The following is a 24010-nucleotide window of genomic DNA, read 5'->3' as shown; positions in this document are numbered from 1 at the left end:
CGCCTGTCAACTAGCATAAGTGGAATGGATGCATCCTGCCCAAAGTCAGCACCCAGAATACCAGGCATGTTTTAGCTAGACATAACACTGGTGTCTTTCTAGCCCATATATTTGTAATATAACACACAACAGCCATCCCTTTATGAGATTCACACAAGAATGCTAAGGAGATTTTAACATTACAGATACTTCCTGGGCCACGGGCCATCGCTTTATTTCCATGGACCATGACACCAAGGCAATCAGAGTGTAGCTGGCCTGCTAGTTCTGATGTACTGTGCCGCTTGATTTTGACACAGTCAAAAATGACAAAGCCTGGACCAGAGCAAACCAAATTCACTCCGGAGGTTACACCACTGAAGTCCGTGGAGTTACGCTGGGGATGACCTTGGCCTGTTGAGTTTATTCCCAGAATTGTGGATGTTTTAGACATGTTCCAATGACTTGGCAAAAATTCAGCTGATGCTGATCGAGAGCCACTCCCAGGTCACACACAAGAAGTTTGTTTATTTGTATCGATCTGATGGGAGACAGATGAGACAACAAGCAAAGCCTTGGGGTTTCTTCCATATTTGCCTAATGTTAATGCCTTAGGCATATTTTAAATTTCTCCACTGCCCATTTGTTGTCTTGGTCTGCATCCCACCCCACCACATCTGGTGTCATTGTGCTCCACACAGCTTGGGGGAAGCAGACACCATGTGATACAATGGAAATAACCTTAGGTATACATCAGTCATTTTAGGTTTCAAAATGGCTAACTTTAATTTTGCTCTGGTTGACTCTTAAAAATAAGAATTGGACATATATGGCCAAGATTTTCAAAAGAGACTCGTGATTTTCAGTGCCCAACTCAAAGGCCTCATCTACACTAGAAAATTCATCCATTCCACTAAGCTAGTGAAAGCAGTATGATCCTCTTCCCCCCACGCCCCTAATGTGGACACAGGTATAGCCATATAAAGGTGCTTTATACCTGTATAGCTGTTCTCATATGCAAAGGAGAATAACTATATACCAGTATAACTGTATTCACAATAGGGGGGAGGGATAGCTCAGTGGTTTGAGCATTGGCCTGCTAAACCCAGGGTTGTGAGTTCAATCCTTGAGGGGGCCACTTAGGGATCTGGGGCAAAATCAGTACTTGGTCCTGCTAGTGAAGGTAGGGGGCTGGACTCGATGACCTTTCAAGGTCCCTTCCAGTTCTAGGAGATGGGATATCTCCATTAATTTAAAATTTAAATTTATAGCTCCTTGTAGTTTGTATTTCCTTTCTAAATGTCTCCTGTCGCTTATTTCTGATAAAACCGCAGTGGACAAACTACAGAACACTCAAGAGCGAAACTACTCCCCCCATTGGCCTGGGGACGTACAGAAGCACGCTGTGATGGTCACAAACCCTGCATCTCAATATGCCACTGCCCGAGCAGGGTAATCAATAGGCCTCTGTTAAGCACTGGAGATGCCTAAAGGCATAACAGGTAAGAAGCTGGCTGCCGTGTATCACCTATCATTAAGATTTCATATGGCTAGCTGACTGCTCCACTGCATTCAACACTGAAGGCTACATTACAATAGCAGTAAGCGATGGTTCTAATCTCAGGAAAGCCGCAATGCATATCCCACATCGCAGAGCAGGATCTCGTTGAAAAGCTTTTACTGAAAGCAACACAAGCAGGGAGAAGTGGCTTTCTGCAGTTCATTCTCAGTTCACCTGGTTGCGCCTTGAGCTCTGCATCATTCGCACTGAGTGAGACAAGCAGTCACTCCACTGAAGGCAGTGGAGTTGCATCTGTGCAAAATGTACCACAATCAGCTAAAGTGGGGAAATGGGAGAGAGGAGGAATGAATATGTGTTTAGAGCTGGACTGAAAACTCAAATGGCAAGTCTCAGCCTGATGTAAGTGGTTTTATAATGCAGAAAACAGGCTTTATAGAGGGAACATGACTGAGAAGCAACCTGACCTAGGGGCTAGGGCACTGGACTGTGGGTTCAGTTCCCAACCCTGCCACTGATCAGCTGGGTGACCTTGGGCAAGTCACTGCACCTCTGTGCCTCAGTTTCCCCTCCTACCCTATATGTCTGTTTGGACTGCAAGCTTTTTGAGACAAGAACTGTCTCTTACTACGTGTACATAAAACACCCGAGCTCAGATGGGGCCTATAGGGTATGTTTAACACTGCAACACCTCTGCGGCTGGCCCATGTCTGCTGACGTGGGTTTGGGGGCTATAAAATTGTGGTGTAGACGTCCAGGCTCACGCTGGAGCCTGGGTTTTGGGACCCAACAAGCTGGGAGGGACCCAGAGCCTGGGCTCCAAACGGCTACACCATAATTTTATAGCCCCACAGTGTGAGCCCCAAAAGCTCGGGCCAGCTGCAGGTGTTTAATTGCAGTGTAGACATACCCTTACAAGCTATCATACTACAAATAAATAATAATTCAATCTATCAGACCCTGCCATTAAAAAACAAAAATCATTTGTGCGAGCAGCTTTGTTCAGTCTTTAGGGAGCCTCTCACCAACAGGTTCAGGCTAGGAAAGATTCAGCATGTAGGTTGAATTGGAAACTTGTCCAAAGACTGGGATCGGGATTGCCCCCATGTTCAGAGCCAGGGATCTAGTTCAGTCCCTTTGCTAGAAAGACTAGGGGATGTGATGCAAATAATAGTTTTCTCCTTTCCCCAATGCCTGCTGCTAGATCAACAAGGGAATGAATCCTCCTTCCCCATTTGTCACACAGCAGTCAGCAGCCCAAACAATGAAATGTAACTTTCAGTCAGGCAGTCTGGGAGGCTAATGCAACAGGCGCTGCAGAGAAAAGGCTGCCGTTGTTTGCACTGGAATAGGGGAAAAGAATGGTACTCCTACCCAGGACAGCTGTCAAGCAAAAGGCACGTTACTCAGGGAGTTTTCAGCCACATCAGCAAAGAGAACATCACATGGTTTCAATTATTTTTACCTCCAGGCAAAAAAAATAAATAAAAAGAGGCCTGAGTGCTGTAACAGGAAACAGCTGTAACCAGCCCCGGAGGCCAGGCTCTTAGGAGAGCCTCTTCTGCTAACGGCTACAGCTTTGCCTTGATTCCAAACTGATGCTGATCTTGGAATCTTCTTGTTCATTTCATCATAAATGGGAACTGCTGCAGGTCCTAGGATTGGGCAGGGAACATGTCCAAGGAAGAGTTGGTGGGCATGTGCCAGCTTCTAACGCCCTCCCCTCTATGGCTCAGTAACCTGAGGTGACCTCAGCTTTCCCAGGCTCTAAGAGGTTACTCCAGTTCATGGCTGTAGGGCTCTTTCCCCGATGAAGAATAATGGGGAGGAGGGGGATGGTATTGTTTAGCTTAAATGGCAACTTCTCCAAGAGAGAAAACACATGTTAGAATAATAACAGCCTGTCACAGTCAGCACAATCTGAGCTAAAGTAAGATAGTTCATTTCTTATTGCTATTTCTATTCTCAGAGGGCCAGCAGCCCCAGTCCCGGAACAGGGCCCCACTGCGCTGTGCCGTACAAATACAGAACAAAGGCAGTCCCTGCTCCAAGGAGCTAGCTCTAAAAATATAGCCGGGGGCTGGTCCAGCACTAAGCACTTAGGGCTGATTTTTCACCATTTCACCTACAAAAATGTTTTTTTTTTCATCCACAAAATTGTCATTTACACGTGCAAATTTGTCACCTTATTATTTGTATTTATATTCTGACAGAGCCTGGAGGGCCCCAACCAAGATCAGGTTCCCACTATGCTAGATGCTTCACAAATATAGATGAGACAAGCAATGCATACGTAACTGTCCAAAAGTCCAGAGCTAGTAAATTACAACATCAACCTACTTTCCCCCTCTCATAACTCCTTGTCTCTCCCTGAGACCAGCTGCTGAAACCAACTTATATCACGTCCACCACGGCTCACATCTGTGAGCAAAACTCATTACACCGGCTCGCGCCCACGGCCCCGTCCAGGGCACAGCGAGCATTCTGTTTATTTTGCCAGTGCAATGATTCTTCCTGCCTTGGAAAAGCTGGCTCTGAAAAGCAAATGTCGGACACGATGCACAGCACAGATATTTTAGAGTTCTTCCTTCAGGTCCCTCAGAAGACCAAATCTGTAGCTGCACGGCTCAGAGGACTCCCACTGACTTCCCTCGGAGTTCTGGGCACAACGGTGCTACAAAGTGGGGCCTTTCTTTATTAACGGGAAAAAAGCTGGAAGGCAGGTGCAGGTTACTGGGCAGCTTTGTGCTTTGGGGAAGTCAATTTCAGGCTAGGAACGGTGACGGCAAAGAGAAGTTCTCCCTCCCAATGCAGGAAGGAGCAACTTACCTCTTTAACCAGCTTCCCAAGACTCTCCACCAAGCTCTCCAGGGCTCCTGACAGATCGTGTAAGGAGGAATTGGAGGCGATTCCTTTCTGTAAGAGGAAAGAGAAATAGAAACTTGGGATCACAAAAAAAAACAACAACAACAGGGAAACGCAAACCCTCAGGAACATTCAGATTCCGAGTCGGGTTTAGTGGACAGGGACTCAGGAGACCTGAGTCAATTCCCAGACTCCCTCTGTGCAACCTTTGGCAAGCTTCTTAATCTGCCCCATGTCTCAGCTCTTCATCCATCAAGGGGGGTAATGCTTCCCTTCCTCACAGGCTGGGGTGAGGAGAACAGCCATTAGTGAAGAATCCCATGCTTCAGTGAAGGGTATGTGGGGATAGGCCTTGAGTTAGGGGCAACTCTCAAGCTAACTTTGCTGTGAAGACAAGCCCTGAGTAAGAGATGCAGGAGCTGGTCATGTGCTTTTGACATTTCTCCCATGAAGGATGAGAATGGACAATTCACAGGCTGAATCGTAAGATTTTAAAAAATAATTTCTGCACAATATGCAATAAGAAATGTCAGCATTTTTTCAAGGGACACAATGTTCGTGTATATGTCACCTCGCCCTGCCACATGATACTTCAATGGTTGCTTCTGGCAAGTAAATACGGCATCTGAGTCATATTTACTTTGCAATGGGAAACAATATTTGTCATAAACACTATTTCAACCAGGAAGTGGTAGACAAATCACGCAGTTGGCATTTCTGGTATTACTGCCGAACAGGATCCCTGCCCTATTGTTTAAGGGAAGGGTGATCTCATGCGGCTTCATCCCAGCACACTAAAAAGGACACACCAAGCCAGAGGTTCAAATGACGCTTGTATTTATATTAAAGAAAACTTCTTTTCATAGGCAACTTTGCTCGCTGTGTTCAAGTAATTGGAATGTATGTATTATTCAGTGTTCTGTTTGGGCCACAGCAATGACAAAATGCCACCCATGTCATTAAGAGAGACAAACACAATTGCTTTTTGTAGCCCTCACAGCTCTAGTGTGATCAGATGTCCCAATTTTATAGGGACAGTTCCAATTTTTGGGTCTTTTTCTTATATAGGCTCCTATTACCCCCTGCCCCCGTCCCGATTTTTCACATTTGCTGTCTGGTCACCCTACACAGCTCCCTCATGGCCTCGTGCAACATGTGACTCACGGCAGAGCTACAGCTCACTGCCAAACCTGGAGATGTTTTCTGGGATGCCCCAACGCTGCAGAGTTCAAACCCGTTACTTAACACCCATACAAGCTGCCTCTCCATACTGAATATTAGCATTGGAAAGATCTACACAGAGCAAAGTTCTTCCCTACGTGGGAAGGCCCCATTTTAACTTGTGTGCTTTACGGTCTCGTGGGGAAAACCCGCTCACAGAGATTGCGTCTCATTCTGTCAAGTGAAGGAGGGTTGGTCCCACATTTAAGTGGCGGGGTATCCCTCCAGCACTGATCTCAGGGGATTAACTGAGGGCAAGGGCACTAGATTCCCCCTCCCCTGCCCTGGCTGCCTGCAGTCCCTGATTGGCATCACTCTTCTTTACTCAGTCAGCAGCAGGCTCAACACTAGAGAAAAGTTTGAAGGAAACAGAAAATAAAATCCAGAAGTGGCCCCTCTGTCCCCCCGCCCCGTTTTTGAGCCAGCCCTGCCTAAAGCACTGCAAACTCTCTGCACACTGTGGGCACTTCTCAAATACAGAATTAACAACAACTACCTGCAGGGCAGGCTCAACACAGAGCGTCTAATACTGCATGTGGCAGGTCTCCTCCATCAGCCCGAAGAGCCTATCGAATGGGAAAGGCATACATAGATCGCGACTGAATCTGCAGTTCAGCGATTGGTGCTGCATTATGCCCAGGTGTGTTGCTTTCCTTGGACAATGAACATCCATTCAACAATGGCTTTTTGCCATCCAGCCAGCCATAATTTTGGGCTTTTTGATGATCCCTCCCAGAGTCCCTTCTGCAGTCCTGTCTAAACCGATTTGCCTGTCTAAGTGCTTATATAAGCCAAAGTATAACTAAGCGCATTTAATTTATCCTCTGTGAGGTTAGGACACCCCATGATCGCCATTTTATAGGTGTGGAGCTGAGGTACAGAGACATTCGGGGCATGTCGACACTCCATCCGGGAGCAAGCCCCCAGCTGGGGCCCGCAGACGCCCGCTCAGGGGCTCACGTTGGTGCTCTAGAAATAGCTCTGTAGATGGTGCTTTGATGTTGCGGCTTGGGCTGGAGCTTGGGCTCTCAAGCCCACTCCTGGCCCCAGGCTTCGGAGCATGTGCCCAGCCCGAGCCACAATGTCTACACTGCTGTTTTTAGGACCCGGGCTCACTCCCAGATGCCGCACAGACATGCCCAGAATCAAGGTCACAGCAGGGCAGTGGCAAAGATGGCAACCTGGATCTCAGTCCAGGGTTTTAACCACAACTGCCTCCCTCTATTCCTCTGTCCCCAGGCTTGGACAATTATTTGGGAGTTCTCTATATGGAAAAATTTGTGAATATGAAGTATGGTAAAAATGAGCACCATTTTTCTATCTGGCTTTCTTCTTAATTGTGTTGAAATCTTACCAGCCAATTCATTGCACTTTGTACCACACTGATTTCCTTTGTAACATTAATTCTTCTCTTTTATGTAGAGCTGAACACACTCTCCAATGCAGAAAGACCAATGTATCACCCCTTAATGTGGGGTTTAAATGGGAGCTTGAGTTTTTCATGAAGTCCCTGAGGTGAAATTTACCCTAAATAGAGCTGCAAACTCATGGACCCTTCTTCTTCTTCTTCTTCAGGGGTCTCCGAAAAGAAAAGGATGAAAACTTGTAGCCAATTGAGCCATGGCTGTTTACGCCAGTTGAAAACATGGCCCAGAGTTTCTGTTACACTTGCATTACAGCCAGAGAGAGCTTTTAGTTACTAAAATGCCATTAAACAAAGACCTCCGGGGCATTTTAAAAAATGTAATTTACTTGGTCAATGAGCTTTTCAACACGGGTTTATGAGCTTTGTATAAGAAGCAGAGCAGAACTTGTTTCCAAGATTTCACCCTTAGGAAAATGCTGCTTTTATTGATACACTGCAAGTGAACAGACTCCTTTGTTCAAGAGTGGCAGAACGTTACCTCCTTTTCCAAGGATGTTATTGTAGGTCAAGGGACTGTTTAGCCATTAAGCCCAGTGTTTCAAATGTGTGATGACCAATTCCTAGATTAATTTATTCAGTCCACTTGGCCACATAGAGCACATGTATTTCGTTTAACTGATTCAGACATTACAGCAAACTTCACCATTTTCCTTTGGAAAAATTATGCTTTGTGCTCCTAAGTAAGGTTGGCCGAATGCTCATCAGGTTCAGAATTGCTGGATTCAAGATTCTCTTCAGAAGCACAGAGCTTTCCTCTGAGGTCGAAATCAGAAGCAGACTTCTCAATACTTCACTCAATATCTATATTGTTCTTGCCCAGTGGCAGGAGCATAATGACTTATGGCTGCTCTTGTACTGATCAGAAACATAGGCTTAGATATGGCCAGTGTTTTTGTTTCTGCTGGGCTAAAGAATTCAGACTTTACTGAGGGTATGTCCACACTTACCCTACTTGTTGGCAATGTTCTCACTTTTATCCTTTTACGATCTTCGCTGCGAGAATATTCGTAAGCTTGTCATTACAGAAAGCAAATTCTATAACCGAAGATGGTGGAAAATGAGGAAGTTGGGCCTGTACTGAGTGAGTTTGGCCAGAACCAGAATTCATTTAACGAGGAAGAAAACCTACAGGCCAACATTTCCAATGGGTGGCCTCCTTTTTCAGGGTCCAGTTAATTCTCAAGTAATTTGCTCCTGTATTTTGCATCTGCAATTGGATTGTGGGTGCAAATCTCAGTACTTGTACCCTCACCAACCTGACTGGGTGTAAACTGGGCAGTTAGAGGCACGTACTCAGACTGGCATCTGAAAATCTTTGGGCTCAAAGTGAGTGTGTATGGAGATTTGGGAAGGGTAAACTGCCCAGGTGGAGAGAGGCTGGGCTGCAGCCATGTGAACGTTTACATGGCAGAGGGCCAGTAAAAGGCCTATAAACCATTTCAGTCCCATTCAACCCCACAAAATGCAAATTTCACTTATTATGAACACTCTAAATAACTGAAGATAACCTCAACTCAACCTCTCCTGTCCCCAGCCTGCTCTGAAATGCTTTCCTTCCCAGAGTCCTTTTCAAAATAGTTCATTTCTCTAGAGGAACAATTTTTGTGCTCTCTTTCCTCTGTCTGCTGTTACTTCATCTCTATGTATTCATTATTATGTCGTTCTCGGTAGTAGCCTCTCTAGGTAAGGAGAAAATGCACATGGAAGACATGTGCAAAACAGAACATGAATTACAGTAAAGTCAGGGCTGAAAGGTAATCTGATTCCAGTGCTTAATAATCAGCCTCTTTGATTGGGAAAACTCCAAGCAACTGATGCTTGACTATTTGTCCTATGAGGCATATCAAATCTGGATACCCACAGAGCAAGAGTGCTGAATTCCTCTATGCAGACAGTAGAGTATTTGTTTTATTGGACAACAAAGTGGGTTCCATAGGCCCTTTCTTCTCTGTGCTGCTGTTTTCAGTATCAACTTAATCAAGTTCTTTGTATGCTACCCAGACACTGTAGGTACACAAAGCGTCGCCTGGGTTCCAAAATAAACAAGCATGTCTGTTGCAAATATCTTCACCAAGCACCTTAAGTTTACTTAAATAAGTGCAAACTGCATGGAGCTAAAATATTTAGGTACTGATCCAAAGTCTATTAAAGTCCGTGGAAAGATTCCCCTTCACTTCAGTGGTGTTTGGATCTGGACCTAAAATCTCACGTGCGTGCGCGTGTGTTAAAGCTACTCAAAGAGTTTGGGTTGCCATTGGCTACAAGCTTCCTCACGTTGCAAACATATGAAAGCTCTAATGCTAAATAAGTTTCTGTCCGACATCTGTGGGTTCATTCCAGCTGAGACGCAACATCTGATCAAAATACAGGAACAATGAATGGCCCATTTGTTACCATACAACATAAATATTTTTCTCCTGACAAATCAATGCAGAGACGCATGTTCACAGGCAATGTCCTCATTTAACATTGAATCAACAGAAAGCAGCAGTATGGCAGGAGAAAACGATATGATTAACTTGGGGGACTCAGAACCCTCTTCCATTTTCCTTATTGGCATTAAACAGTCGATTCCAAAAAACAAAGGCTCTAGTATTCTTGAACACCCTGTCCCCATATTTCCCGAAAGCTTGTACAACCAAGCATTATATCGTGCCCTTCATAAAGCACTAATTCCCAGCACTGATGCTCTCCCTTAGGAATCACTGTATAGCCAGTGCACTCACCATTATAGGCTTCAAAAGGTCTATATTAGCACGAAAGGCTTGCTCTGCTGCGTGGAGTTTTTCCTTAGGCATGGTGCAAAGGAAGGCTTCGCTGACCACCGCGACTATCGGGTTGTGGATTGTAACAAATTCAGACAGCTCTGACGAATTGCACAGATCTCTTAGCTGCATTCGATAGCCGGACAGGATGACCTGGGAACCGTTGTGAAATGATACAAAATGCCATCAATAAATCATTCTTGGCACTAAGCTAGTATCACTGAGTCAGAAATGATCATTTAGCTACATCATAATTCATAACATTCAAGGTTAGAAGGGAGAGGGTATTTCTCCCTAAGGATTTCATGGTTCTTAACCATGCATTACTCTGATTATGACAAAAGTATGCGGCCCCACTAAGTTCCATAGGAGAGTCCTACGGCTGAGATATCTCCACCACTCCATGCAGATCCATATAGTAGTAGACTCCCTACTCTACACCAATCTCAATATATATTTGTTTGGGACCTGAGCCCCTCTAACAAGTTAAAGTTTGTGGTCAAACCTAAGAAGTGTGGCAAAAGCAAGGAAGAAAGACCTAAAGCCTAAACTCCTGAGATATATCATCTGTAAGGCACATTCTCTAGCCTACAATTATTTGCAATCAGATTCCTCTTGCCTCACACACAGGTGTGCAAGGCCGAGAGTTGAGAGCACAAGAATCCTGCTATTTGTGCTCCTTGGCCCGATCCGAAGCCCACCAAAGTTAATGGAAAGACTCCCACAGACTTTAATGGGCTTTGCATCAAGACCTCTGAGCACAAAGGGGTGTGTGTGTGTGTGTGTGTGTGTGTGTGTGTGTGTGTGTGTGTGTGTGTGTGTGTGTGTGTGTCCTATCCACACCAGTTGGCAAAGGTCATGAGATGGGAGGAGGTTGGTTCCTCCCTCTCTCTTCCTGACACGTTCACAAAGGAGTGGCCAGAGCCTGGCGCTTGTAATTTTGCAATGTTTGGAACTGATCCTGAGCTACTGAAGTCAATGGGAACATTGCCACTGACTTCAATGGACATAAGACCAGATCCCTAACTCCTGTCCACAAACACCTCGTACTTTAAGTTAAGGATTCATTTCCTTTACAGATATTAAACAGGAATGAAAACCTCTGATCAATTATCTAATACCTGGGTCTCTCATGGGACTGATCTCCAAATCCCTTTAACAGGTCATTATGGCACTAGAGTCCTTTGAATGTGCAATGGTAAATGCTTAATACAGGTGACAAACAAGAGAAGCTCTGTGACTCTATCTGGAATGTCGTGGTTTACTTGGTGAATAGTGGCAGGGCAACCAGATTTACACAACTAACAATAGCGTTTCTCTCCATTTCTGCTTCTCTTGGTTTGCAACCGCTAGTATGCCTGGACCGGACGTCAGTCTGAATCAAAGGTGATCACTAGGAGTCGGTCAGAGGGCGACCCCTGTTCAGAGCACCCTCTTGCGGCAGGCTGTGGCACAACAAGCAATGCTTGTCTCAGTTTCCCTTCTGCAGACTCCCAAGCACGCAACTCCCTCTGCTGCTGCTCCTCCTGCCTTCAGCCCTCTCCAGCCCTGGCTCTCTGGTTTGGGGACACCAGTCAGCAACCCTCTCTTGATGCCTCCTACCTTCAGCCTTCTCTAAGGAACCAACTTCAGTTTCCTTCCAGGACTCCTCCAGTAACCTGGTCTCTTTGGGGCCAGCCACACTGTGACAGAGTCTCACTAAAATCTCTTGTATCATGTTGAGCCAACAAAGTACAAGAACTTTCATATTTTTCAAGGCAAAAACATGTCAACCATCCAGTGGAGAGATGCCTATCTAAGGAAGGATGCAAATGGACTCAGAGTTATAGAACCTTAACTTCTGCCTACATCTGCACTCCAGAAACAGGATGAATCCAAGCTTTGTTCTCTGTTGAGTAAATGGGATGTGTTTTGTGATTTGTAATGGTGGCACTTCACAAAATTATTACCAACAGCACCACAGCAATATCAGAGAAGGATGGTCTTGTGGTTAAAGGCAGCGGACCTCACGGGATTCAGGAGATCTGGGTTTAGTTTCCAATTCTGGCACAGATTTCCTGTGCGACTTGGGGCACAACACTTATAACAACAAAAATATCTGTATTAAACAAAAATAACAAGCAGACAGGACCAAAAAAAACCTCCCAGCCACATGAAGTCACAACTTCATGAAAATTACAATCGGTCTGAAATTGTGGTGACCTCAGGTAGAAGCATAAATTATAAATGACAGGCTAATTCCCCCAAGGAGTCTTAAAATGTCAAGATCGTTTTTGTAGACGTTGGGACTGTATCTGAAAAACAAGACACAGGTCACTTTATTTCAGGCTCATGGATCACAGTATCCTTTCTCTCCTGTCCACTAAGCACCGGGTATGTAAAATTGGGAGATTTGTTCCGTAGATTTGTACAGTCAATCAGAAGTGGCTTACGTGACCTAAGTGCAATTGTTCAGTCCTATTGTTAGTTACACTGTGGTAGCACCCAGGAGCCCCAGTCATGGGCCAAGACCCACTGTGCTAGGTGCTGTACAAATGCAGAACATAGAGACAGTCCCTGCCCCACAAACCTGCAGTCTAAGTGGTTTTACAGCTTTCTATGTTTTCAGGGGTCAAATCTCCAGCTTCTGGCTGAGGAGGTCGGGGTGGCTCTCTCTTCGGCACTAATCAACACTCCTTTGAAAATCCCAGTCTAATTGGTCTGAGGAGTGCTATAGAGTGATCTGAGTTGGTGTCGTCTTTCCCGAAGAGCTGACTAGACTGCTCTTCAAGGCAGAGACCTTGTATCTCATCACATGTATCTGTACAGTACCTATAGAGGACACAATCCTGGTTGGAGCTTTAACTATATACCAATAATGTCCCCTTGGCACTGCCAGCTCCTACTTTTCTGAGGCGAATGAAAGAGAAAGCAGCACCTGGAAATAATCCCAGATCTCACACAGGGGGATACAGAGTCCTAACTTCAATACAGAGCGGGGAGAGGACTGTATACCTGCAGTGGGCACTAATTCTCTCTGCAGAGATCCTCCCCTCTACTTCTCCATTCCTACCCACCAAAACCAAACAAACCTTCCCCTCACAATCAATATTCAATCCAGCGGTAAACTCAGGCCTCTCACACGACTCTCCAATGAAATCACTTGGGAACATTTTATGCTTTTTCTGAGTCACAAGTCAGATCAGGAAGTTTTCCAGGAAGAAAGACGTCTGCTTTGATTCATTATTTATATTACGGTAGTCCCTGAAGCCCCCTACCAGGCTTCAGAGTCCCACTGGGCGACGGTACAACTTGTTGATTTTGGTTTATGGCTACTACTGTACTTCAATGGAAAATATTATGGGGCTGGAAAACATCATTCAACAATACTGACAGAGTCCACACAAAACGTGTTCTTCTATTGACAAGATCAAGGTGTAAGTTAAAGTCATTCAAGAGAAACCTAGCTAGCAGTTTTCCCCTCTAGTGTCACCAGAGTAGCTCTAATATGGTCTGCTAAAAGTATTACTTTCCCTCTCACTTATACTGCCTTCCTAATGGCTACTGTGGCTACCAAATGAAGTTCAAGTTTGTCAAAAGACTGGGCGCCAGTTAGTTTTATTTCATTTATCTTTTAATTATTAATCTCTTTAAAAGCTGTCTCTACATTCCCAATACTCAGCACTACACACGTTGTTAAAGTTCTCTGATTATGTGTCCCATGTTCACATCTAATATGTGCTTCTCTTTGATTCTATATTGAGCTTCAGACAGATTCCTTAAAATAGATACAAAGAATTTTTTTTAGAGTAATGTATTAACTTATAGGATTAACTATCCAAAGCAGATGGCCTTGTCAAATTCTAGAAAGCATCAAACATTTGTATGAATGAGACCAGCATCCGAAATTAAGAAGGATCAAAGTTTAAAAGGGTTAAGTCACCATCCTTCAGGATATAAACTGATCAAGAACAGGGGTGAGAAGAAGGAAGAATTTTCCCTTGATGCTAGACAACTGCATGGGCACTTGCATTACTGTGAGCATCCGTCGTCCTCCGAAATCGGACGCAACCAGCCCTGGCCAATGTCAGAAAGAGGAACATGAGCTAGGTGGGCCACTGAGCTTTTGCAGTCTAGGAAGCCCAATGTTCTGAGTTTGACAAAGAAAACAATTAAGTCAAGGACTCCAGTATTTGCACCTTCCTGTATTATGTGCAGCAGCTTTCACACATCTCAGCCAAAATCAGGTCACCATTGTACCAGGCACCATTACGAATTTGGGTCCGATTTGGTGAATAGTTTCGGCCAAAAAAAAAAAACCAACAGATTTTTTCCCACAAAGATCAAAATGTTTCATTTTGACCATTTCAAAACAACATGTTTTGACTTTTCTTTTCAAAACAGCATTCTGTTTAGAAATTTGGCTAATTTTTTAAACCAAAACAAAGGGTAAAAAGCACCCCAAAATTACCCAAAATGAAATGGCAAAAAAAATCATTTGGGGTCAAACTGAATCAATTTTTCTTCAGATCCTTTGAAAAAAAGTCAATTATTCGCTTAGTTCCACTATGTTCTGTGCAAGCACACTGTCCCTATCACAAAGAGCTGACAATCTAAACAAAAGACAGACAAAGGGTGGGGAAAAGGAACCTTCCTCTTCCCCATCGGACAGACGGGGAACTGAGGCACAGAGAAATTAAGTGATTTGCCCAAGGTCACTCTGGCAGTCTGCAGCAGAGCTCCTGAGTCCCATTCCTGTGACTTACCCACAAGGCCATCTTTTCTTTGTCATTGAGAAAGAAAAGTAAAATAGTCCAAACAACACCGCTTGGCCATACATTTTTATTGGAAAGCAGGACTTGAGAAATTCTCTTTGGCTTTTCAAGTGTTCTGTGCCTTTTAGGCATTTCCAGACTCTCTACGTGGATTTTCAAGTCCTCTTACACCTTGCTGCAAACCAACCAAGATGAGATTGTAAGCTCTTTGGGGCAGGGACCATCTTTCTGCATTGGTACAGCAACCAGCACAATGGGGCAAGGCTCCTAGATGCTACCACAATAATAATAATAATGCTTGAAAGAGTTCCTCACCCGCTTGAGGTTGACCTCTGCATTCAGTATCTCCTCCACAGCAAACGATGGCACGGAAACATTATGATGGAGAAAGTCTGAGAAGGTCTCGTTGTCGACCAGGAAATCCCGAAGTTTCAAACCTGTTAGGTGAGACGCAAGCATCGCTCGGTTTTATTTAGTGCAAATCCAAAAAGGAGAAAGAATGTGAAATCTTCAAACTAAAATAGCAAAACCTGGTTGGGGGGGAGGGGAAGGGACGATGACAATGCAGAACACAAAAGGAAAACAGTAGCTGCTGCCAATGTGCTCTGAAATACAGCAGCTTGCAGAAAGACATTGGACCTGCCATGTTTTTACACCAAAAATAGAATCTTTGAAAACAACCTCCCTCCAACACCTTCACTAACACCTGATTTGTTGCATTTAATCAGCTGCCAGGCACATGAGATGCAAGGGGAGCTCAATGGTCCAGAATAAATTGCTCTTCAGTTTTGGGGAAATTTCCTCCAGTGCAGAAGGCCTAGGCACAAGAGGTTCAGGTCTCCACTTGAACTCTATTTTATAGGCTTAAGCAGAACTGAACTGGTGTACAGGGCAATAAGAAACTTACTAAATCTTATATAAAATGTTTGATCATTAACAATACGAGTACTACTAATAATCACCATCATTGTAACCTACCACAAGACATTGCCAGGCCAAGCACAGGCAGACACAAGTGTGCCTGGAGCCAGATGTTACTTTATACAGATAGCACAGATGGATCTAGGAAGTAGTCTTGCCATCTCTCACATGTTTTTTTTTTTTTTTTGGTAAGTCTTATAATAGTTAGTGTTTATCTAAAAGCCCCAGTTCCTGGAATCATGTGATTATATGAGAATCTCAGCTTTTTTCTTTTTCTTCTCTTTTTTTAAGCAGAATCTTCATGGCTGAGGCGAAACGCTGGAAAATGTTGTACCCTGAAGTCTTAGAAACCAGAGAATAAAAAACAGAACCCCAACATTGATTTTTTAAAAAAAAAACTCATGATTTTTAAACCAATCACATGATTTGGGGGGCCTGACTCTGGGGCTTTTGAATGCCTGATGTTGGCAATACAAGGAATGCAGTTGAGATGAAAGGTGCAAACGCTAAGCAGTGGGGAGTTGAGGGAAGAAAGAGATCTTGGGAGTCATTGTGGATAGTTCTCTGAAAACATCCACACAACGTGCAGTGGCAGTCAAAAAAGCAGAATGTTGGGAATCATTAGGAAAGGGACAGATAATAAGACAGAAAATATCATATTGCCTCTATATAAATCTACGGTATGCCTGCATTTTGAATACTGTGTGCAGATCTGGCCGCCCCATCTCAAAAAAGATATGTTGGTATAGAAAAAAGGTAGAGAAAAGGACAACAAAAATGATTAGGGGTATGGAACAGCTTCCATATGAGGAGAGGTTAATAAGACTGGGACTTTTCAGTTTGGAAAAGAGATGACTAAGGGGAGATATGATAGAGGCCTATAAAATCATGACTGGTGTGGAGAAAGTAAACATGGAAGTGTTGTATACTCCTTCTCATAACACAAGAACTAGGGATCACCAAATTAAATTAATAAGCAACAGGTTTAAAACAAACGGAAGTATTTCTTCACACAACGTACAGTCCACCTGTGGAACTCTTTACCAGAGGATGTTGTGAAGGCCAAGACTATAACAGGGTTCAAAAAAGAACTAGATAAGTTCATGGAGGATAGGTCCATCAATGGCTATTAGCCAGGATGAGCAGGGATGGCGTCCCTAGCCTCTGTTTGCCAGAAGCTGGGAATAAGTGACAGGGATGGATCACTTGATAATTAACTGTTCTGTTCATTCCCTCTGAAGCACTTGGCATTAGCCACTGTCGGCAGACAGGACACTGGGCCAGGTGGACCTTTGGTCTGACCCGGTATGGCCGCTTTTCAGGGCCGGCGCAACCCATTAAGCGACCTAGGTGGTCGACTAGGGTGCTAGCATTTGGGGGGCGCCATTTCGGGTCCTTCGGCGGCGACTGAGGCGGCCGGATCTTCGGCCACCCCGGTCGTCGTTGGCATTTAGGCGGAGGGAGCTGGGGCAGGGGGCGCGGGGAGGGCCGCCTTCAGCAAGTAAGGGGGGGGCGGCATGCAGGGGAACTCCCCGCCCCAGCTCACCTCTGCTCCGCCTCCTCCCATGAGCACGCCGCCCCGCTCTGCTTCTCTCCCTCCCAGGCTTGCGGCGCCAAACAGCTGATTGGCGCCGCAAGCCTGGGAGGCGGGAGAAGTGGAGCAGTGACGGCGTGCTCAGGGAGGAGGCGGAGCAGAGGTGAGCTGTGGTGGGGAGCTGCCACATGGCTCCCCGGAGGGGTGGGGAGCTGCCGCAGGGCTCGGGGAGGAGGCGGAGCAGAGGTGAGCTGGGGCGGGGAGCTGCCGCACGGCTCCCTGGGCTGGGGGGAGCTGCTGCGGGAGGGTGGGTGCGGGGGGGGGGGGGGGAGTTACCACAGGAGGGGTGCCTGAGGACGGAGGGGGGGGGGAGCTGCCACAGGGCTGGGGGGGGGGCAAGGTGGAAGTTTCGCCTAGGGCGCGAAACATCCTTGCACCCACCTTGCCGCTTTTATGTTCTTATGAAGAGAATTGACATGGTTGACTCTAGAGAAGATTCATAGGCATAGGCTAAGCTGATTAGGTAGATATCCTGATGCCTTTTCTACTTAAGGAAGAGCAGAGGCACAAAACAAATTGGTAATTGATGGCAAAGAGGGAGAAAAACCCACGTGCCAATCCCTAATGCAATGGACTCCTAATAGCTTGTATTCCCTCCCGGCTGCACTGCTCAGCCCAGAGGGAGCAGCAGCCACTGTGGCCCAGGGCTCTCGTTCTTGTTTTAATCAGCTTGACTGCTTACAAGAAACACTCAGTGCCTTTCTGAGAAGGCACCGGAGTGAGCCTGCTGCAAATCTCCACAGCGCTGGGAGGGGATGGGAGCACGCCAGGGCGGCCACATGTCCCAAGAACATGGAGTCCCGCTCTCTGTATGCCTTTCAGGGTTTCTTTTGTCTCGACTTGGCAGGACACCAGTCTGGTCTAAGAATTATGAGGCGAGAGCGGGGGAGGAAAAGCAACACTCCCCATTCTCCCTGCAGCACGAGCACGCCGGGGTTACTGTCGGTCATTGCTCTCTAGCCTACAACTCTGGTTACAAGTTCCCTGTAGCCTTTTTGTTCTACATGAAAAATAATCGCCACCATCAGCTGGGCTGAGGAAAGCTAGAGCGAACGTTGACAGGAGGTTACTTCAGGGTGAAAGCTTTATTCCCCACTCCCCGGCAGGATGATTTAATAACCTGCCCATTGATCAGACTGTGAAAAAAAACATACCAGGCTCGTGCAAACAAACAGGCCTAGTTTTCTTTTCAGCCAAGACTGGCACTAAGAAAAGTGGGCCAGATGCTCAGCTGGTGCAAATCAGCATAAGCCATTTACACTGATTCACACCAGCTGAGGGCTTTGCCCCCCCAAATTACTCCGATTCAAAAATCTCCTTCCTCCTGATTTCTGGCTACTTCCTAACTGCACTGCATTGGCTAAAGAATTACCCGGTGTGTTTGGGTTTTGGTGAGATCATCAACAGCACTGAAACTCAAATGGACAAAGAGATTAGCTGGACAAAGACACAGTGGCATTTAAAGATCAGACATTTGCAAGCTTTTTCGTTTAGCCCAATTCTAAATAGAGTCTATTTTGCTAGTTGCTCTTTTAATAAAATTTTATTGAACAACAATTCTCCTGCTCTTCCTGTATTTCCTCCTCCTTTGTTCTTTATTGCTGCTCGGAAACTGCATCTTTGTTAGTTAGGAACATTCTCTTTAGTTTGTCTAACTCCAAGTGTTTGCACAACTGCAGCAAAGCAACGTGCATCTTATTACAGAATGTAAAGAAGCTATTTTGGGATTCCCACTGCCCTGTCTGTAAAGATGATGTGGACTGCGAAGGAACCTTGTCTTCTTACTTGTCTATGAATTAACTAACACAATGTCCCTCGGGTGTTTTCTTTCCTCATTATCAGCCAGCATTTTCAAAAGTACACAGTGCTGGCTGACATTCCCATCCCAGGCATATTTCTACATTTGTTTTCATCCCGATTCCTGACAAAAAGTCAAAGTTTTTCACCAAATGGAAAATTTAAAACAAGGTTGATTCAGAAATGCCAAAACATTTTGTTTCAGGTTGGTGCGACATTAATCGTTCTCCCACAAGCAACTGTGCTGACATGCCTGAGGTCCCACAGAAAGCCTGTAGCAAAGCAATGACTTGTCTTGACCTCAAGTCCAGTGCCTGAACCAAAAGGCCAACCTCCTTCTTGGTGAGCTCACCCCGCCTCTGGTTCTCTTCCATCAGGACAGACTGAGCCACCCCACAGAGTCCCCGCTCTTCAAATCACAGAGGCCCACACACTGACTTGCCCCTGAAGCCAGTCACAGGTGGGCAGGGGAGCAGAGCAATGCAATCAATCTAAACTCCAGCACTGCACAGTCTACGTGTATGTCTACACTACAGACCTTACAGTGGCACAGCTATACGGCTGCAGCTGGGCTGCTGTAAGATCTCCCGTGTAGCTGCTCTGTGCCAAAGGGACAGAACTACACAATTCCCAATGAGCGGCGGTAGCTGACAGAGCTGTCCACACTGGCATTTCTGTCGGTGGAAGACGAGGCTTTTTTAAAGGCGTCCCTTTCAAAACACCCATCATTCTGTCCACGGCTATTTACCCACCAGAGCATAACACAACCGATGCAAACAATGCAAGATGGTTAGTTCAAAACTGCCACAATGCCCGCAAACAACACAGTCATAGTTCCTGAATGCGCTCACAACATACTAAGTAATGGGAGCATTTAAGGTGGGAGGACACATGCTGGAATTACAGCGTAATCACCAAAATGCATCCCTGCCATTAAAGAAATTCTTCACCCCCTGTTGGGATGATCTATGTTCTACTGCGATGGAACAGCTCACCCCCTTCGTCCTGCCCTTTGCTGCCAACAGAGCCAGTCGAGTTCAGTACCAGCATACGGCTTCTGCTTCTGACAAACGAGGCAGCAGATCAGGCCCTTCTGGTTGAAACGTATAAAATAAATAAAGTTCGAGATGAGCCCTAGTCATGAAACTTGGATCTGAGTTTGGGTGTAGGCTCAGCTGGTGTAAATCAATTTAGCACCACTGAAGTCAATAGAGCTTTGCTGATTTACACCAGCTGAGGATCTAACCTAACATGTGAAAGGAGCTCCTCTCCCTACTGTACAGCCAGCTTTGCGCTTTAATTCCCAGTCTACCCACACTAAGGCCTGGATCTTGCAAGGAGCTGTGCTGAGCTCAGGACTGGAGGCTTGCTCTCTGCTGCTCTTTGTTAATTAAAAGGTCTGAAGAAAACAAGGCAGCCAGTCAGTCCACGTGCCATGACTGCACCTTCAGCAACTGCAGATACTCTTCTAGTGGTGTCAAGTATCAGGAGGTAGCCATGTTAGTCTGTATGCACAAAAACAACAAGGAGTCCGGTGGCACCTTAAAGACTATCAGATTTATTTGGGCATAAGCTTTCGTGGGTAAAAAACCCACTTCTTCAGATGTCTAGTGGGACATTCAAGACAGAAAACAATTATGTTATTTCCTGCACTTCCTTTGCTATTACTGGATTGATCGGCTTTTGGCTGAACTTCCATTTCTCCCAGCTCAGCCACTCCTTCCCCTTGATCCTGAAGTGCAGTCATAACCCTTTATTTATTATCTCAGAGGCTGCTAATAGAAAAGTGATTGTGTTACCATAAAAACAGCATTAAGGCATCACTGCAAGATCAAGTGGCAAGACCAGACGAGTTATGGAAGCCTTTACTTTGCTCCTTAGCATCGGCAGATTCTTGTAAGTGCCTGCAGGCGAGCGGATTCCTTTCCCGGCACAAAGCAATCACACGCCTGCCTCTCTCAATTAACGAAAGCGGCAATGCAAGATTGAGAAATCCATGGGAACCATCAGTGGATGTTTCTTTCCTTGTGATGTGATTGAGAAGGGGCTGCAAGGCACCAAGATACCCACTAGGTAGGGTTCAGACTTATGGGGCCTGATTCACAGCTCTGGGTGAACTGCACTTGATACAGAAACTGGAGTGAGGAGAGGGACACCTTTGCACCTCTTGGTATACTGGGGCTAAGCCCATTGATAAGTCAGAGCAGCGACAGGACTGGTCTATCATACCCCAGGCTGCCAAAGACCTTAAGGAGCTGTTCCAACAGCCGGGAGCAACCAAAGTGCACTTGCATTGCGTACCATCCTTCTGGATCCCTGCCCTCCCCAACAAGTTCTCTCCCCCCACAGCTGTCCCTTGCACTGCACCAATACAGACAGCATCAGCGGTCTGGTCCACCTGTTTGTTGCAAGGTGAGCTGTCTCTTCCCACACAGATCCCCAACCCAGCAAATGAAAATCTATTTTAAGGACCACTTCTGCATCACGCAAGATGGCCATAGGGTAAGCGGCGCTGCAGCGTTTTACCTTCCCCGTTACACAAATGGAAAACCAGAGACACAAAAGTGCATTGACCTGTCCGGTAGACAGTCTGACCCAGTGGGACATGGCATAGGACTGGGATCCAGGAGGCATCGTGTTCTCAGCCTGGATCATCCATTGATTTGCTGAGCAAGTCTCTTACCCTCAATTTCCCTGCATATAAAATCGAGATAACATTCTCTTTGGTGAAACTTCTCCATCATAGAGCTGAGCACCCACTCCTTCCATCAGCCCCCACAAAAATAAAGACCTGAAATAAACAACCCAAACAAACAAAATAACCCTACCCCAAGCAGAATTCTTCTCTCTAGAAAAGAGAAGAATAGCGACTTCACTAATGCTAATCTATTTTCTGAGGAAGGCATTTAGATATGATGGTGATGGACAACAACATGAAACCCTAAGACAGGCTAGTAAATTACCAATGTCAGATATGGGAATAGAACTCAGGACCTGTGAGCTCTCAGCGTCTTTTGCTTATCCAGAGGAAACAGCAATCGCAGTAATGTTAGAGACTATATTAGCAAAGGACCTACTGATCCAGTGACCCAGCTCTGTTATGCTACAAACAAACCCCTTTGATTCCCAGTCATCAGCCAGTGCTGGGCAATTTTCATTTGCCCGTGTTATATTCCCATGATTAAACTTTTGGTAGCACATCCATGCAGCGTGCTGGAGCGTCACACAAGCCTCCTTTAAGGGCTCATTTGGCTTTTAATCTTTTCTTCCCTCCACATGGCATCCTTCCCTTGTACAGGTGGTATAGCTCTCACAGCTAAATCTCTTCCTAGCTGATGCCGACAGGAGCTAAAACAGTCATAGGAACATGTTACACAACATTACCTTGATTTGCTGACAGGAAATAGAGCAGCTCGGAAGGCCTGTGGTGCAAGATCTGCTAGCATCAACACGCCAGCCTAATCTGCCAACAGTTGTCCCTTTCCCATGTAAACGTATTGTCCGTTTGCTGTGGGAGGTGGTAGGCCTATCTGCTCTCAGGCCATAAAGTGCCTCAGCCTGTTGTCAGGGGAGACAACCAGTTACGTTAAGGCCCATCCAGAACCTTCACACATCTTCCTTTTCGGAAAACAGGCTACTGTGGGAGGTTGTGGGATCCCCATCACTGGGGTTTTTTTAAGAACAGGCTGGACAAACACCTGGCAGGGATGGTCTTGGTTTATTTGGCCCTGTCTCAGCCCAGGAGACTGGACTTGATGACTCCTAGAAGTCCCTTCCAGGCCTACATTTCTATGAGTCTGAGTTTAAGAAGGATTCAAGCAGTTCCCTTTCTCCTGTCTGTTTCATTTACTTGTCTTACTGCTAAGTTTCTTCTGAGAGAGGGGGGAAAGGTTATGTGCAGACTCCTCACCCTTTCTCCACAGGAACTCTGGAGAATGGCTCACTCCTCCTCCTCCTCTTTTGGAGGTCATGCTGGGAAGGTTTCAGTCAGACGGGCAGTTCCATGCTACAGAGTGTGAGCCAGGCAATCCTGGAGCACCTCACGGGACTAATAGAGCCACAGCATTAGTGAGAGGCAAAGTGCAAAATGTTATCCACCTCTTCCCTCCGACCCGTCTGAGTTCCTCATTTCCCACAGCGAGCACGAGCGCCTCACGAACAATTGCACACCACAGGCCGGATCCTCAAATAGTATGAACTGGTGTCGCTCTGTTGGCTTCAGTGGAGCAACACCAATTTACACCAGTGGAGAATCTGGCATACAGCCGCCAGACCAATCCATAGAAACAAATTATTTTTTTCTGCTGGTAGTACCTTGGGTCCCTAGTTGTTATCAAGGCCCTATTGTGCTAGGCAATCTATATACATATAGCCACAGACAGTCCCTGCCCCAAACAGCTTACAAAGGGCAGGAGGGGAAACAGAGGCACAGAGAGGTGAAGTGACTTGTCCAAGGTCACTCCGCAGGTCAATGGCAGAGCTGAGATTAGAAGCCAGGTCTGCAGACTGTCAGTCCTGCATCCGACCCACTAGAGAACACTCTCCTTATTTAGATACTGCAGAAAAGCAGGGAAAGAGACAAAAGCTCTATTATCTCTTCTTCCACCCTGGACCAGATTCTGTGATTAGTACAAACAAGAGTAAAACCAGGTTTGCCAAATGGAGACTAAAACAAAGAGAAAAACGTATTTTCAAGCTTCTAACAGAGTATTAAACATGATACGATTTAAAAAAAAAATAGGCTTATGAGGTCCTGGGAAGTAACAGAGAGAGAGAGAGAGAGAGAGAGTGTAAATATGGTGCAAGCCCCGGTGGGCAGAAAATTTAAACTAAAATGAAAATTCCCCCCAAAATTGTTTGTTTTGGTTGAAAAGCCATTGCTTGTCTCCCCCGACTACCTGTCCCCCCCAAAATCAACCAATTTTAACACTTATGCTTTAGGCTTTTAAGCCAACCTCTGATTATTGGGACTCAGAAGGGAAATTTCTCCAGGACAAGTTATTGCATAAACTGCCTACTGCAACGGTTCTTGCAACTTCTTCTGAAGTAGCTGATACCAGTCATCATTGGAGACGGTATACTGGACCAGAAAAACTACTGGTCTGATCTGATGATACAGCAATTTCTATGTTCCTGACAATTTCCTGGGAGTCCTGATGAAAACCAGGG

At 45.7% G+C, this 24010-nt stretch overlaps 1 protein-coding gene across 3 annotated transcripts in view; it reads right to left on the bottom strand.

The window, feature by feature from the left end:
• Positions 1-24010, bottom strand: part of ABCA1 (ATP binding cassette subfamily A member 1) — a 128630-nt gene that overhangs the window by 51062 nt on the left and 53558 nt on the right. For all 3 annotated transcript variants that reach the window (XM_054031636.1, XM_054031639.1, XM_054031637.1), the window contains exons 6-8: positions 14845-14966; positions 9737-9928; positions 4328-4414 (exon numbers count right to left, since the gene is read on the bottom strand). In XM_054031636.1, coding sequence (XP_053887611.1) covers positions 4328-4414; positions 9737-9928; positions 14845-14966 — 401 coding nt within the window. The remainder of the gene's footprint in view (positions 1-4327; positions 4415-9736; positions 9929-14844; positions 14967-24010) is intronic.

This window comes from Malaclemys terrapin, chromosome 6, assembly GCF_027887155.1.
Source record: "Malaclemys terrapin pileata isolate rMalTer1 chromosome 6, rMalTer1.hap1, whole genome shotgun sequence".
Taxonomy (NCBI): domain Eukaryota; kingdom Metazoa; phylum Chordata; order Testudines; family Emydidae; genus Malaclemys; species Malaclemys terrapin.
The sequence above is the reverse complement of the archived record's forward strand: the minus strand, read 5'-3'. Positions and strand labels throughout refer to the sequence as shown.